General features: G+C 43.6%; 1 protein-coding gene across 2 annotated transcripts in view; it reads left to right on the top strand.

The window, feature by feature from the left end:
* LOC105025176 (rapamycin-insensitive companion of mTOR) overlaps window positions 1–16,653 on the top strand; it is a 30,594-nt gene extending 13,941 nt beyond the window's left edge. For both annotated transcript variants that reach the window (XM_034296862.1, XM_020053344.2), the window contains 8 exons: window positions 5,420–5,597; window positions 5,752–5,836; window positions 5,938–6,132; window positions 6,228–6,386; window positions 6,497–6,620; window positions 11,792–11,930; window positions 12,274–12,364; window positions 13,094–16,653. In XM_034296862.1, the coding sequence (XP_034152753.1) occupies window positions 5,420–5,597; window positions 5,752–5,836; window positions 5,938–6,132; window positions 6,228–6,386; window positions 6,497–6,620; window positions 11,792–11,930; window positions 12,274–12,348 (955 nt within the window). In that variant the 3' untranslated portion in view covers window positions 12,349–12,364; window positions 13,094–16,653. The remainder of the gene's footprint in view (window positions 1–5,419; window positions 5,598–5,751; window positions 5,837–5,937; window positions 6,133–6,227; window positions 6,387–6,496; window positions 6,621–11,791; window positions 11,931–12,273; window positions 12,365–13,093) is intronic.
* The last annotated feature ends 108 nt before the right edge of the window (window positions 16,654–16,761 follow it).

Raw genomic sequence — 16,761 nt, 5'->3', positions numbered from 1 at the left:
TTGCAATGAGGTTCTTGAGAGTGCTGAAATATTGATGGTGCATCGCTTTCCATTTGTCAACTTTGCTAAACGTTTCAATCCGTCCTCTGTATTATGTTCTTGTTTGAAGACACCCAGTATGTTCTTCTCTCTCTTCACCAGTTTTGCACCTGCACTGAATGGTCCAGTTGTACCAGGCCCGGTATCATAGCAGCACTGTAAATCTTGTTGATGTCGAGGACTTAAATATATATATTTTTTAAACGTGTCCTAGTCTTTAGGTCATTTATAGTTAACCTTTGTAGCAGAGAATGGGTGGCTGCAGTCACTAATCTGGGCAAGAAAATGCAAACGCTTACATTTGTATTATTGCCTGAGAGGAGAGCAAGAGATAAAGCACTGGAAATCTCCATAGAGGATTTAAACGTGATAGTACAGGAAGACTGGCAACAGCAGAGGTTTTGGGGTATAATTTGACATTTGACAGATGGGATTCCATCAATGGGATGGCATTCCCGGACAAAGTACTTGCCAGTTACAGATGTTGCATAATTGAGTGAAGCGGTGCACTGGGAAGAGACGGGAACAACTCGGTTCTGAAGCTGCCCAGGCATGGAGCCACTGCCTGGAATAGAAATCAACTGGACATGTGTTGAAGGAGACCACTATGTTAAACCTGTTTCAGCAGCTACCATTGGCTTAAAGATTTCAAAACAAACCCACAGAACAAAATCGAAGCACAGAGGTAAAACTGTTGTAACAAATGAATCTGTTTCTGACACTGAAATCTTCATCCTCTGGATCGGATGGGCTTGATACGTGTACATGCACTTTATGTGTTACAAAAAGGCTTGATTGCAGTGGAGTAAATTGAGAATAATTTTTTTTTATCTAAACTCCAAGCAACAGTGTTACATTTGCAGAAATTAATGTTGTTTTCGACCAAGAGTTAAGATACCAGCATGAACTGATCAGACTAGATCTCACAAAAACTGAGCTGGACTTTGCATAGCCAATAGTAAATTAAGTTTTTTTAACTTACCTCACAATGCTGAAGTTAATTTAAGAAGCTCTGTTGATAGGTCTGGTTCGCTATAGTGGAGTTCTTTATTAGATTAGATTAGATTCAACTTGATTGTCACTGAACAGTTTGAGTACAGTGCAATGAAATGCAATTAGCATCTAACCAGAAGTGCAAATAGAAGAGGGCAGGAAATGCACAAGTATAAGGAAAGTGTATTTTCTAAGTGGAATGTATAGATGTGCAATGAATGCAAATACAGTGCAAATGGCAATTCTAAATGAGCAATGAAGGCAAATAGGAGAGGGCAGAAAATATACAAGTATTATGTATATGTATGTACAAGTGAGAAATGAGTCAAGTACAAATGGCAATTCTGACTTGTGCAATCGAGAGAGTTAGAGGTGTATGGTAGTATGTGAAACTGAAATGCAGGAATAGCAGCAATGAATGCACATTTCCTTTTTTTGGACCTTTCATTAAGTTGTGTTATTACTGCATAATGAACAGCAAAGAGTTTGCTATCTGATAGTAAAAGGAGGGATCTGCTTTACCCAGATCCACTTAACCTCAATATCCTAGGATTAGCCTGGGACCAGATATCTCTCAGGCTAACCCGGTGGTTGAAGGAGATGTGAACTGTGTGCTGGTCCACAGTTCTTTCAATTCTCCTCCTACTTCTAACTCTAGAGAGTTCCTAAATGTTTACCCGAAAAATCAATTTGTGTGGAGTGTCTCTAAACCCAGAAACAAACACTTCTCAGTTCCTTGTCTGTAATGTTTACATACACATTGACTATCTTCTGCTCAATGCCAATTACTCCCCTGCTCCTGTAATGAAAATAACAATGACCTTGTAATCTCAGATCACTGTCCATTTTCTGTGTCGCTAAGCCTCTGGGACAATGAGGAGGTTTAACCCTCAGTTCTTAAGGGAACTGGTGTTTGGTGACTACTTGAAAGCCAAATCACACTTTACTAAACACTAAGTCCTTTTTTGGCTAGACTTCTGCTAAGGCCATGGATGCATCGCATCGCATCGCATCATCTTCCGCTTAATCCGGGGCCGGGTCGCGGGGGCAGCAGTCTAAGCAGGGATGCCCAGACTTCCCTCTCCCCAGACACTTCCTCCAGCTCTTCCGGGGGGACACCGAGGCGTTCCCAGGCCAGCCGGGAGACATAGTCCCTCCAGCGTGTCCTAGGTCTTCCCCGGGGTCTCTTCCCGGTGGGACGGGACCGGAACACCTTCCCAGGAAGGCGTCCCGGAGGCATCCGAAACAGATGCCCAAGCCACCTCAGCTGACCCCTCTCGATGTGGAGGAGCAGCGGCTCTACTCTGAGCTCCTCCCGGGTGACCGAGCTTCTCACCCTATCTCTAAGGGATCGCCCAGCCACCCTGCGGAGAAAGCTCATTTCGGCCGCCTGTATCCGGGATCTTGTCCTTTCGGTCATGACCCAAAGCTCATGACCATAGGTGAGAGTAGGAACGTAGATTGACCGGTAAATCGAGAGCTTCGCCTTACGGCTCAGCTCTTTCTTCACCACGACAGACCGATACATCGACCGCATTACTGCAGAAGCTGCACCGATCCGTCTGTCAATCTCCCGTTCCATCCTTCCCTCACTCGTGAACAAGACCCCTAGATACTTAAACTCCTCCACTTGAGGCAGGCACTCTCCACCAACCTGAAGTGGGCAAGCCACCCTTTTCCGACTGATGACCATGGCCTCGGATTTGGAGGTACTGATTTTCATCCCCACCGCTTCACACTCGGCTGCAAACCGTCCAAGTGCATGCTGAAGGTCCTGGCTTGAAGGGGCCAACACGACAACATCATCCGCAAAGAGCAGAGACGAAATCGTGTGGTCCCCAAACCTGACACCCTCCGGCCCCTGGCTGCGCCTAGAAATTCTGTCCATAAAAATTACGAACAGAACCGGTGACAAAGGGCAGCCCTGCCGGAGTCCAACATGCACAGGGAACAAGTCTGACTTACTGCCGGCAATGCGGACCAAGCTCCTGCTTCGGTCGTACAGGGACCTGACAGCCCTTAGCAAAGGACCCAGGACCCCATATTCCCGAAGCACCCTCCACAGGATGCCACGAGGGACACAGTCGAATGCCTTCTCCAAATCCACAAAACACATGTGGACTGGTTGGGCAAACTCCCATGAACCCTCCATCACCCTGTAGAGGGTATAGAGCTGGTCCAGTGTTCCGCGGCCTGGACGAAAACCACACTGTTCCTCCTGAATCCGAGGTTCTACTATCGGCCGTATTCTCCTCTTCAGAACCCTGGCATAGACTTTCCCGGGGAGGCTGAGAAGTGTGATCCCCCTATAGTTGGAACACACCCTCCGGTCCCCCTTCTTATAAAGAGGGACCACCACCCCGGTCTGCCATCCCAGAGGCACTGTCCCCGACTGCCACGCGATGTTGCACAGGCGTGTCAGCCAAGACAGCCCCACAACATCCAGAGACTTGAGGTACTCAGGGCGGATCTCATCCACCCCCGGTGCCTTGCCACCGAGGAGTTTCTTAACCACCTCGGTGACTTCAGCCCGGGTGATGGACGAGTCCACCTCTGAGCCCTCATCCTCTGCTTCCTCAATGGAAGACGTGACGGCGGGATTGAGGAGATCCTCGAAGTATTCCTTCCACCGCCCGACGACATCCTCAGTTGAGGTCAACAGCTGCCCACCTCTACTGTAAACAGCGTTGGTAGGGCACTGTTTCCCTCTCCTGAGGCGCCGGATGGTTTGCCAGAATCTCTTCGAGGCCAGCCGATAGTCCTTCTCCATGGCCTCACCGAACTCCTCCCAGGCCCGAGTTTTTGCCTCCACAACCACCCGGGCTGCAGCCCGCTTGGCCTGTCGGTACCCGTCAGCTGCGTCAGGAGTCCCACAAGCCAACCAGGCCTGATAGGACTCCTTCTTCAGCTTGACGGCATCCCTTACTTCCGGTGTCCACCACCGGGTTCGGGGATTGCCGCCTCGACAGGCACCGGAGACCTTACGGCCACAGCTCCGAGCGGCCGCTTCGACAATGGCGGTGGAGAACATGGTCCACTCGGACTCAATATCTCCAACCTCCCTCGGGATCCAGTCGAAGCTCTGAGGCCATGGATGATTCCCTTTATATATGTATCTATGAAAGAGACAGTTATTACAGTCATCCATCAGAAGGGTAGAGATCTGGAAGAGGTTCATATGCTCTGATTATTCCCTTCAACACAAACCAAAAGATAGTGTCAAATAATTATACTGGCAGGCTTTATGCTATGGTGGGAAAACCAGAGCCTCTTCACACTACTCATCAACTACTCATCAACTACTCATCAACTGAACCCAAATCCTGTTTGGTTATACTTGTGTGGCTGGGAGCAGGGGGTAATGGGACACCTTTCAGATCTTTTGGTGTTCTTTGTTCATGTGTTTTTTTCCTTCTTTTTTTATTCAATTTTCTTAAGCAAAAAATAAATGCCCATAGTTTGTTTGGTTAGAATTCTTGTGTGTTCTGCAATATACACTTGAAAGATAAATGTTGACATGTGACAAACGAAACAGGCTCTTTAATAAGGCTTGGATATTCAATTATAAATTAAATTCAATGTTTAATTGAACTTTACATTTCAAGTTGATGATGTAATGGTTTCATCTGATGACGTATCTCCCCATTTAGTAGTGAAGTGCATCTTAAGCTCTCACCCAATGGGATTAACGTGCTGTTTCTGATGGTCCTTTTTTTAGTAGGTGTTCATTAAAGAGGCTTGGCTGTTTGGGCCACAGTGGGCCGGCTGGGTCAAGTTGCCGGCCAGTCAGTGTTTTCCTCCCATTGTGGGGGAACAAACTAACAGGCTCCTGCTCACCCCACTCCTTCTATCTGAACCCGTAGAGGCTCCGTTGCAACTTCCCATCATCCTCGTCCACCCTCGGCATGAACTCCGTTTTATCCCTCAAGGGTTAAAAGATTCCGATAATATTTCCAAACCAGGGTTTCTGGAAAACCTGTGAATCGGGGGAAATTTGGCTCCCATTGTGTTGATGTATTAAATGTGACTCATCTGTAATTTAAGCCTTGTAATCCACTGCTGTACAATGTGGGAGGACAAACCCGTTGTGTCCCTGGCTCATGTCCCAGAAAGAGTCCAACCGACTGTTGATTGTGCATGGAATGTCAAGTCAGAGCTGCTGGGTGGGGCAGGGGCAAAGTTACTGTCTAGCTGTATGACTGTGTGCCAGCTGCACAAATCCTCAATAGGTCAGCCAATTTCGCCCGCTGACTGAGGTAAACCAGCAAGACATCTGAGAAGGACTGCCTGGTCACATAGCATTCTAGCAACTCTTTAAGCTCAACCGTGGTTGTAAGCTCATGAATGTGTTCCCGTGCTGTCCTGATTGCTGCATCTCTGTCTCCAGGTTCCTGAAGGCTCTGAGTTTTGCCTCACTGGATAAGGAGGATCTGTTGAGCCCCATCAGTCAGAGCACCCTGCAGCGCTCCTCTTCAGTGAGGTCCATGGTGTCCAGTGCCACATACGGCAGCTCTGATGACTTCATCGGGCTGGCATTGCCTGTGGATATCAACAACATGTTCCAGGTACTCCTAATCATTGGCAACCCCCTTTTGAGCTCAGGAGCTTTATCCTGGAATGGAGACTTTCTCTCATGAATTTAGCTGTGTCTGCAAACTCCTACCAGAATATTTGGATAAATCTGTATTATTCATACTGGAATGTTATTTTTTACCCTAGCTAAAAGAAACACCCTATTTCCAGAAGAGGACCAGCCCACCCTCTGAAGACAAGTCTGAGAAATTTTTTTCTGGAGACTCAGACGGTAAGAAGTGCAAACTCGCACAATCAAGAGGACTGCTAAGGTACAATTGCTACCACAACTAATAACAGAATGACCTGTGCTTGTGCCCTTATTTTCTGCAGGCCCAAGCCCTCACTCCCGGCATGCAGTGCTTCGCTCCCAGCTAAGTATCACTGAGCTGATGGGGGTGGGCCGGACGGAGCAGCAGCAGCTGCTGGGTTCAGAAGAGACAGGTCTCCAGGAACACAATGATGGTAACTGCCTCTACTGCACTGGGCTCTCTGTACTCGGCTTCACAGCGTCCACTAGCAACCCAGGTCAGCGGCAGATGTCCTCTTTCTTCCCTATGTCTCATATTATCAGTAGTCAGCAACCATTAAACAACTGATTTGAATTCACCTTTCTCCCTCAGACTTGACAGAGGACCCCCCTTTCTCACAGTGGTGCAGTCCGCCTGTGCCAAACCACCTGGATGTCATGGGCCAAACCAAACTTTCAGGAGTTTCCGGTTGCAGTGACGCCGTGTCCCAGGGCTCGACAGGAAGCACCCGCAGCACTGAACTGGTTTTGGGTAAATGTTTGTTGGATTTGTCTCATTCAATGTTTTTCTTCAAGCGAAGGTGTTTTCTGTTGTTGTTTTGAAAGAATGGAGTAAACTGCATGGTAATCTGTCCCCGTCAGGAGTGAAGTCCATCCCAGAGGATGCTCCCACTGGCAGGATTATCCTCAGGAAGGAGGTCCTGCGTCTGGTGGTAAACCTCAGCTCTTCTGTGGGGGCCAAAGGACATGAGACAAATCTGCTAACGTAAGGAATTCCCACACATTTTAATAATCTGGTCCATAAATCAGGGGCCATATTCACAAAATATCTTAAGGCTAAAAGTAGCTCCTAACTTGCTGATTTAGGAGTAACTCTTAAAAGAAATTGCAGTGTCAGTCCTACCTTAAGGACATTTTTGGTCTAAGAGTATTTCACAAAGCGTTTTAGCTCTAAAACCAGCTCCTAAATCTGGGAAAAGTTAGGATTAGTCAAGAGGACCCCTAAGTCACTAAGGCCAAATCACAAACAATCCTAAAAGGGCTGCTGCCGGCAATCTGCCTGGTAATCAGCTCAACGTTTTAGAAACATTTATTGATACTGAACTTTTAACAAGATATTACCTTAATAATCACAAGGGTATTATGATCATAGTAGAGCTAGTCAGAGATGCAGTCACTACACCAACAAACAGAAACAACCCAATAACATCAAGGTTGTGACAACTCTACACTACTTGGCCACAGGGAAAATGCAGCTATGCAGCGCAGACGAACTGCATATATCTCAGTCATCTGTCAGTAGAAGATTACATCAAACATTAAATGCCTTCCCCGAGACCCCATATTGTGCAATAAATAATTTGGTTTCCTCATGATGTTCACCAACTACAAAGAAACAAAACCGACTTCATGGCCGCAGCTCGACCACCCGGTGTAGTTGGTGGTGGGACACTTAATTGCACATATTATTGCACCATCAAAAGATGAACGCGCATTTCTTCACGAGCTGCCAGACATGTAAGAGACTGGCAGTTAGCTCAACATATCTAGAGTAGTCAATATATCATTCTTGGTTTCATGTTTAATCAATGACACTTAGCCTAAATTTTCATTTTCATATTTTGATTTCAATATGGCAACATGACCCATATTCTACACTATTGCTATGATGAATTCACTGACCGAGACCCTTCCCCTATCAGCCAATCACTGTGGGCATAGTCAGTAAGCTTATTTGTGGAACATGACATCATCCACCCTTTCTCTTAGTTTCAATATAGAGAAAGGGCGGATGATGTCAAGGTCCACAAATAAGCTTACTGACTATGTCTACAGTGATCACACAAGTCAAATGCTATCCTCCCCCACCTTATCCTTCCTGCCATAATGTTTACTGTTGTGTTTACCTAAGCTTCACACAAAGGACAGGTCTCCTTCCTGCCATAAGTAACTTCTTCAATTTTAAGAGTTCTTACAGCATCTGGACAGATAATAGATGCCCCCTATGCAAATACCAGCTCCCCTCTCTTACACTCCTCTGCCTATCTAAACAATGGGACTCAGTCCTTTAATCAGTAAGAATGCATGAGGCTTCAGAAACTTCCCCAACAATCCATCCTCTTGATACCATGTCAAACCTTGGTATCAATCCTTAAACAGTTCACTCATTAGGATGTAGACCGCAACAAAACAGTACTCTTTTACAACATGACCCGGTCAATATTATTACCCTTACTGATTAGAGAACGGAACAAATCTGAAATGTCTGGATCCTCATTTACACGCTCCTGGACCATTACCTGTGAGGTAAATTTAGAAACACATAGTTTGATTAAACAAAACAGAAATATACCACAAACAGACAATAGGGCAATAGCGGCTAAGGCAGTAGTCAATAACTTGTATATTGTCATCCCCCAGGGACCAATCATAGAAGATAACCCTGAGAATGGGTCCCACCCATGAACTGTATTAAGTTCCTCTATTCCTTTATTAGTTTCTTGTACTAAATCAGTTACCTTTTGTGATGCGTCTGAAATGTATGTACAACACTCGGATCCCACCACCTTACAGACACCTCCTGGGAAGCCAAAATCAAATCTAATGCCATCCTATTTTGTAAAGCAACTGAACGGGTTTCACTCAGCTCCATACCTATTGCTGCAATTGTGTCACTTGTCAAATTCATGGGTTTCTCCAACACTTTGGACAGAGCCATTATCTCTTCCTGTGAGGTGTATGTGAGGTGTAGGTGTATAAGTGTTCGCTTATGGCGAGGTTGGGATTGATGTAAGGCAGTCATTTCCCCGTGGTCAGCCCACCTAATCAAAGGGACCAAGTACGCCATGTAGCATACTCCGCCTGCGTCTCTAGGGATGCAACTGTATGCCTTCCCACCACAGACTATATAGACCTGCTCCGGCAAAGCTCCTAGAGCCGTGAAGTTGGCTTGAGTCGTGGCGGGACAATCACTTTGTCCTAAACTCTGTGTGACTCCTGGAGCATCTGTAATACAGAGCCAGACATTATGCAATTCATAAACAGGTATTGGTGGCCAAGTCTGGGCACAATCACGCAAACTGAGCTTCTCAGGTATCAAGGGAGTAGAACAATCATGCAAATTGATGGTCATTGAATCTATGTTCACGTATGTTTCCCATGGGATAGAGTTAACCACTGCATCAATATGAACAGAGAAACCTGAGGGTAAGGGAGTACAGGTCCTACCTGTTCTGATTCTATCCTCCTTAGTGCGACCGTCTGTCTGCACCAGGATCATCTGTATCCTTACAATTAAGCCACCTTTTCCTATTTGCTCAGTGTAGGTTAACCTAAATAATTTGGAGATGTTTATCCCCATAGGACGACGGTGGTTATTACATTCTACTATCACCATATAGACCAAATCCATGTTAGCCCCACTCTGCCGGTCAGGAATGGCTGACGGGGAATAACAGTCCTTATCTGGCAGCATCATTTGTGCTGCCACATCTTCCCAACCATGTGCCTGCCAGTCTGCTACTGAAAATGGGATAGGGGTTAACATAGGGGACCGTGAAGATGTGGGTATGTGTTGGCAAATCCAACAATTAGTCATGTTCTTGTGTTTTGCATAGTCAACCATTATCCTAAGGGCTATGTTGTCTGGCTCTAACAGTGCTCTCCTTACCCTACCTGGTTCAGAACGACGTGGTGCAGGAGTAGGAACTACAGTAGTACGTGCAACTGTTTAGGTACATATCATAGCGGGTCTACCTTTAGGGAAGTCGGGTGATCTGCAAGGGGTGGTACCCCCATTGGTACTGAAACATCAGTTATCCTGGATTACTCCTAGAGGTTTGGACATGTTGACAGTACAATAAACATTATCATAACATCTCCACCTATTCACATGGTTGGGGAAATGGTGTGAGGGGAACATAGTGTTCCCTCCTGTATTCAGGTGAGTCCAATACCACTCATTATCCTTCAACACTGGGCTTGTCAGCACATAGCAATCCACATCCGGGGGGCAGCTCATCATGTCACAAGAGATTAACATCAATCAGACCCTGTCTGTATCTGTGGTTCGGGCCTCTTCTCATGGTGTACAAATGTCTCTTTCCTATTCATATTTACAATCTGTCCATGATCATCACAGTGCGGTTTGGAAATCCACACTATCGGTATGATGATGATAATACTCAAAATCAGCAGGCACCCGATGGTGCATCTCATTCCTCCAGACCTCCTGAAGGGGTTCCATGGTCCTTGTCTCTCTGGCTCCATGGTGGCAGGATGTGTTGGAGTTGTTAGTTACTAGCACCACAACCCACGCCGACCTCGAGGTGGAACACTGCGGAAGGGTGGAAGCGGGTCAGAGGGACAGCCAGAAACAACCTGAGAAGGGAGAGCTAGAAAACAGGCGTCAGTAAACCCAGCACACTGCCTACACCTCCTATCAGCCTCTTCCATCCACATACCAAAGGCCTCCCAATCCACCTTCCGTCTCCCGGCCAGCAACTTCTGAAAAGACCCCCGCACGTAGGCATCCAACTTTACTCTTAAACCATGCAGCCGTCTCTGACTAAAACAGCCATTTGACGGAAAGCCCAAAAGTTCCCAAAGATACAGTTGTTCACATGTCCAAACACCATAAACGTCAGACATCATTTCTGCCGGTCCAGCGTAAACACGAGAGACCGGCAAAGATTTACTGCCGCACTTACCCATAATTAAACCCAGCAAACCCCAAGCATGGCGAAAACGCCGGATCCAGAGCAAACACAATGGTGAGGTCGTCAAACCTCCACCAGTCACCCTGGTACCTCGGTCAACGTGCCTAGCATGCGTTGATAAGCTCGTCAGCCTTTTTGAGATATACCTTACACTAGTCTTTAACACAGTGGTCCAACCACCGTACTGTTAACAGTTTTTCCTTAAGCGCTGACTGTAATGGGCACCTACCTCCTGAGGACGAAATTTAAGCCCGGGGTATACCTGTACTGATTAGGCACGAGTCACAGCTCCAGTCAGGCACTCTTCTCAGCCCGTCAAAGGATAATCCCCCCTGGGGATGACATCCAGGCCAGGTACACAGAAGTAGTGTTATCATCTGAGTGTCAGGAGGGTGGAATGAGGACAGTCGAGTGTCACCTGTGCTGCAATGATAAGAGAGAACATTTAAGGAAATGAGCCTCTTGACTTGGTGTATATAAGGCCCAATAAATTCCACGTTTCGGAGAACGCGGACAGAATCGTGGAATCCCGACATAAACATGGAATTGAGACATAAACACAGAATTGAAAGAATTATGTATTTTTTTTGTTTTATTGTCATATTTGTTTTAAAATTGAAAACATACATAATTATAATATTGCCATAATAGTACTAATAATTATCACTGCATTTTGCCTACTCTAAACGTGCAATGGATCTGAAAGAACATCAGGCTCTGCGGCTGTTGAATGTAGTGTGTGTGCATGTTCTTTGTGGTTGTGTTGTCTCGTGGAACGCCACATCTTTGTTTGTGCCACTAGTTTGAATATTAGCTAGAAACCATTTAGCATTGTCGTTAAACTGACTGTTTTTTTTTATTACATTTACACAAATTGCATCTATGAATTGTATGGCTTTTGCCACTGGCAGTTTTAACAGCTTATTAGCCAGTAATAGGCTTACTAGTATCTACTAACTTACTACTTGAAATAGTAATAAGAATTGAGCAATTGCTAGCGAGACTGAAGCTGAGTATTACACTGTCAAAGCTATTTCATTTTGTGGAGAAGCTCTTAACCAGAATGACATATAAAATGCTAGTGAATGTCGACTGCTGGAGGGAGACATTATCAGCTGTCTCACTTTAATTGCCAGTAGATTGACAAGTCTGTTCTTGTAGGAACAGAGCAAATATTCATACAAAGCGATGTTCCTATCACCTTGTGCTGTCTTGACAGGATCAAGGAGAAGTTCCCCTATGCCTTTGATGATATCTGTCTGTACTCTGAGGTGTCCTACCTGCTGGCCAACTGCAAGTTCCGTTTGTCTGCCCGCCGCTTCATCCAGGAGCTCTTCCAGGATGTGCCATTCATTCCGGTAAACACACATTCATTAACCTCCTAAGACCTGAGCTTTGATAATGTGTGCATTTTTTTATTTCTCTTAGCTATTTGGGATTGGTATGACCTGATGAGTAAAATATCTAAGCATTGGCTTGGAACAGGAAGTACTATTTGAAAATAATTATGATGACATTGGGTTTATTTTACTACATAACACAATAAAGTCACCAATGTGTAACAAAGTAGAAAACTGTTATTTAAACAGTACATGGTGCAGGAAGCCTAAAACATAGTGTCCTCATATGTGGACACGGGGTCTCTTAATACAAGTCACTGCTCTTTGCCTGTTCTTCCATTGACTTCTATCTTTCCCTCAGATGTATGGAGAGGCTGAGGGCATCCTGTCCATGCCTCTGAAGAATGGACCAGCCAGCCATCCCACTGAAACCTGAGTACCCCCTACTGATTGTCAGTTTACCTTTATACCCAGCTGCAATCCCTGAATCAAACTCTTTAGTTATCCCCCAACCCACTGAAGCTTTTAGTTTATCCCCCAACCCACTGAAGCTTTAGTATCCCCCAACCCACTGAAGCCTTTAGTTATCCCCCAACCCACTGAAGCTTTAGTTATCTCCAACCCACTGAAGCTTTAGTTATCCCCCAACCCACTGAAGCTTTAGTTATCCCCCAACCCACTGAAGCTTTAGTTATCCCCCAACCCACTGAAGCTTTAGTTATCCCCCAACCCACTGAAGCTTTAGTTATCCCCCAACCCACTGAAGCTTTAGTTATCCCCCAACCCAATGAAGCTTTAGTTATCCCCCCAACCCACTGAAGCTTTAGTTATCCCCCAACCCACTGAAGCTTTAGTTATCCCCCAACCCTCTGAAGCTTTTGTAATCCCCCCCAACCCACTGAACTTTGGACCCGTAAACCTTCTGTTAACCCTGACACCTGATTTGGGAGTCTACCCTGACCTCCTACTTGTGAGACAGCCCTGACCCGAGTGACCTTCCACCTCCTCAACCTCCTAACCGCCAATCCAGAGGGCACTGTATGTCCTCCTGGGAAGTAGACACAGATGGAGAGAATAGAGAATGGAGTCACGAGAAGGGAAGGTGTTGTTCTTCCTATTGAATTTGAGTTATGATGGGTGAATTACACTGAACAAATATCTTTTTTTTTATCTGATTACAGTCCTTATTGGGAAATTCCTCACCACCTGAACTTTAACCCCAATCAACAACTTACTGGTCCTTAACTTGGGACGGATTTCTCTGTAGTTTTTATGATTCACTGCAATCATTCCCAACCACTGCTATGAGAGTGCACAGCATGCTGTTTGTAACTCAGCTTTTCCCAAAGTGCATACATTTCTTTTGACTGAACCACTAAATGAAGGTTTCCTCTGCATAACTGACATAAAACCCCTGCACCTGGAGGGAGGAATATGGCATTGTGAATATCCAGATGCCTGAACACAGAAGAATAGGCTTTTTGGTATTGCTCTGTTTAATGAAGACAAAAAGCCTGACAAGCATCAATCACTGACACAGTTAGGTTTTTGTGTTAGTGTTTTGTTGGCATGTGTTAATGTGGAAACATTCCTCCTACCTCCTGCTTGGTGGTGTTGTATTTAAGTTTTTTGTTTGGCTGTTGTTTTTGCATTTTTAAGCATTTCTGTCAAGAGAGGAAGAATACATTGTACACATAAAATGTACCAAATGATTACTATTGAGCATCTGCCTTTGTTTCAGCACCTAGGCGGTATTAGCAGTCAGTCATGAAACTGCGTCTATAATTGTAGTTCTTGTTTTTGGTTATAACGTGGTAATGTGACCCTGAATTAAAGCACAGGGTTTGAACAAGATATTGGTACTCGTTAGGTGGAAGAAGGACACATGTATGTGAGTTTACGGTACGATTGTATGTACTTATATCTAAACACACATGGATCATGAAAACAGTGGCTATTTGATGGCCAAGGAGAGTTGCCTTTTTAGTAAAGGCCAGACGTCAGTTCACATTCTGCTGTCAGGGTGCCAATTTTTTGGATTTCCATTGTCAGTTTTAAATTTTGTCAGTGCCATTAATCTGTCTGTTTTTGTTTTTTGTCAGTGCCATACTCAGATGTTTTTATTCTTGTTCGTTGACTTTCCTAACGCTGTCTGGTTGCCTCATGCCTACATTCCACTATAACTGAGTAATATTTAAACTGGAGTAAGCATCTGTAGAGATCAAGTTGGGTCCTGTCTGCTTAAACATGTCCAGTGTGAATAATAATTTCCTTTGAAAACAGTTTCAACTACAGCCCCTTCTAAACCAGACATTTACCTACATGTTTTTAAAATGTTACCAACTGTCTTGAAACATTTCAATATTTTGTGGTAATAGTCATTTTTGCTATGAAGGATGCCTGACAATTGTGAGCCCACATTTACATTGGGGTTGTGCTACAATCATGTGAAAAAATATGTACACCCCCCTTTTTTGGACACATTGATATTTGAGCTAAATTCATTGAGGTAATCAAATTTAACAAATCACACAAAAATCAACTTCGAAACCATTTATGGAAAAAAATAAAAATAAATGCTATTAACCTATCTGGAACAAGTTAGTACATCCCTACTTTTACCATCACATAAAATCACAAAAATTAGAATAATGTGCACCAAAACAGGTGTAAATGATTTAAAGAATCATAAGAGAGTAATTTGGGAAGTATCAATCTTCCATGATGTTGTCTGGTTTAGTCTTTACCAGTGTGTCTGGTAACACATTCATGCCAAGATTTAAAAAAGAAATCCAAGGTCCTCAGAAGAACATTATTGATGCCTTTAAGTCTGGGATGGGTTACAAAGCCATTTACAAGCAATTCGAAGTACATTATTACACTGTCAGATGGATAACCTACAAATTGCGAAAATGCCATACCACAGGGAATCTAGGATGCCCAAAACCAGACCAAAAGATGCTAATAGAAATCTCTAAACAGATCTGGAAGGAAGAAGCCTCCAAGCTCAAAAAATTATTTTAATTAATAACTGACTTGCCAGACAACAAAAACCAAAACATGGATCTTGAAACAGGTCAATGCCCCCTAACTCACAAGCTAAGCTGCAACAGAAGGGCTAGAAAATAAGAAATTAAGGGTTATGGAATGACTGAGTGAAAGCCCAGATCTCAATCCTATCGAATGCTATGGGGAGCTTGATTTGGACCATGCATGCAAAAATCCATTGAACATGACACAAGCAGGACTGCAATCAATACTGGGGGAAAATTCCTCTTAGTCAACTGTAAGAGACCTGATGGACAGTTACAAGAAACGGCTACATGCAGTTTATTTGTCAGTAGCTGTATAAGATTCCCATGTCCAAATATGGGGGGGAAATTATTGGGGCAGTGAACTTTTTCACATGACTGTATTTCAGCTATTTTTTTTTTTGTGTAGGCAGCTGAAATTACATTCTTATATTTGTTGTCAGTTCTGATAAGAACCATTTAGTTATTTCTCATTTTATATTGTTATTTTAGATGGACTAATGGAGCAAAAAGATTGTAAAATAATAAGCAACCACTGTCAAGGCCATCTGTCTTCGCAATCTGTTTTAGACAAGAGACTTCTAGAAGAAGCTGCTTGATTTTAGAATGCAGTGGTGGAGCTTGGCTGATTTGGGGAATGAGCTGTAAATGTATTGTTCAATTACTAAGTGGTGATTACTGTTAGGTAATTTCTAATCTACCACGAGAAGTGACAATGGTACTTGCTACACCGCTGTGCCAAATCATTTAACAACATACACTTAAGATTAGTATGAAAATGTTTAGGTGTACCATTTAAAATGGCCTGAAATTAGTGATTAGAACAATGGCCTGAAATGAGTGGTTAGAACAATGGCCTGAAATGAGTGGTTAGAACAATGGGCTGGTGAAGAGAGAATTGAATAAAGTGCACTGCAATTGCACTGAGTAATTAATGTTACTTAAGTTACTGAGGAAAATATTCCACTGTATAAATGCAAATTGTTCAAAAGACCTCTGCAAGTGGAGAAATCTTTAGTTTCAGCAAACAATGTTCATTTTGGATTATTACTATAAGTGAAAAAGATATGGCAATATTTAAGAAATGGCAATATTTGTCTTTCAACTATTCCTTTATAAAATGTTATTTAGCACTTTTGCATATAAATAGGCCTTGGTTCAGCTTTTCAACTAACTGCAAATTTCAAAATAGTGGTCAACTCTACATTTCATAGCAGGTTTTAACATAATACATATGTTTCCAATAGATATTAAATTCAGTAAATGATTTAGGAACATAACTGTACAACTTTCTGTTGGGGACCAAAAAGCCAAACTGACATTAATGTTAATTGTTCTCCAGCAGTTGGAAAACAGGAAGGTATAACTGAAATATTGAACTTTTGTGTACATTTTGACATTTTGAGTGTAAAAAATGAACACCATATTCTTAACCTGTAAGTGGACTTATGCTGAGCTTATCTCAAACACTGTATGGGGTTGTAAAACATAAAACTTTATTATGTACTTGGACCGTTCAGAAACAGACAGTCAAAGATAAGTGTTATTTATTTTTTCCTTAAGAGAAAATATTTTCAAGAAGCTGTATATAAGTCTGTTTGTTTTGCCCAATTTTTCCTTGTATGGAGTCCTTTATGTTTTTGGCATTATATGGGTCGTTAAAATAAATCTTGTCAAAGGGATGCATTGATAATAAAAACATAAATCAACCACTCATCTCTATGTCAGTGCATGTAGCTGTGTAAATATATAAATATCTTATTTTGGTGTAGAGTTGATGGATTGTCCAAAACCATTATTCATCCTAAACCAGGTAG

The sequence above is a fragment of the Esox lucius genome, chromosome 14 (assembly GCF_011004845.1).
Source record: "Esox lucius isolate fEsoLuc1 chromosome 14, fEsoLuc1.pri, whole genome shotgun sequence".
Classification (NCBI taxonomy): Eukaryota; Metazoa; Chordata; class Actinopteri; order Esociformes; family Esocidae; genus Esox; species Esox lucius.
This window is presented reverse-complemented; position numbering and strand designations above follow the sequence as displayed.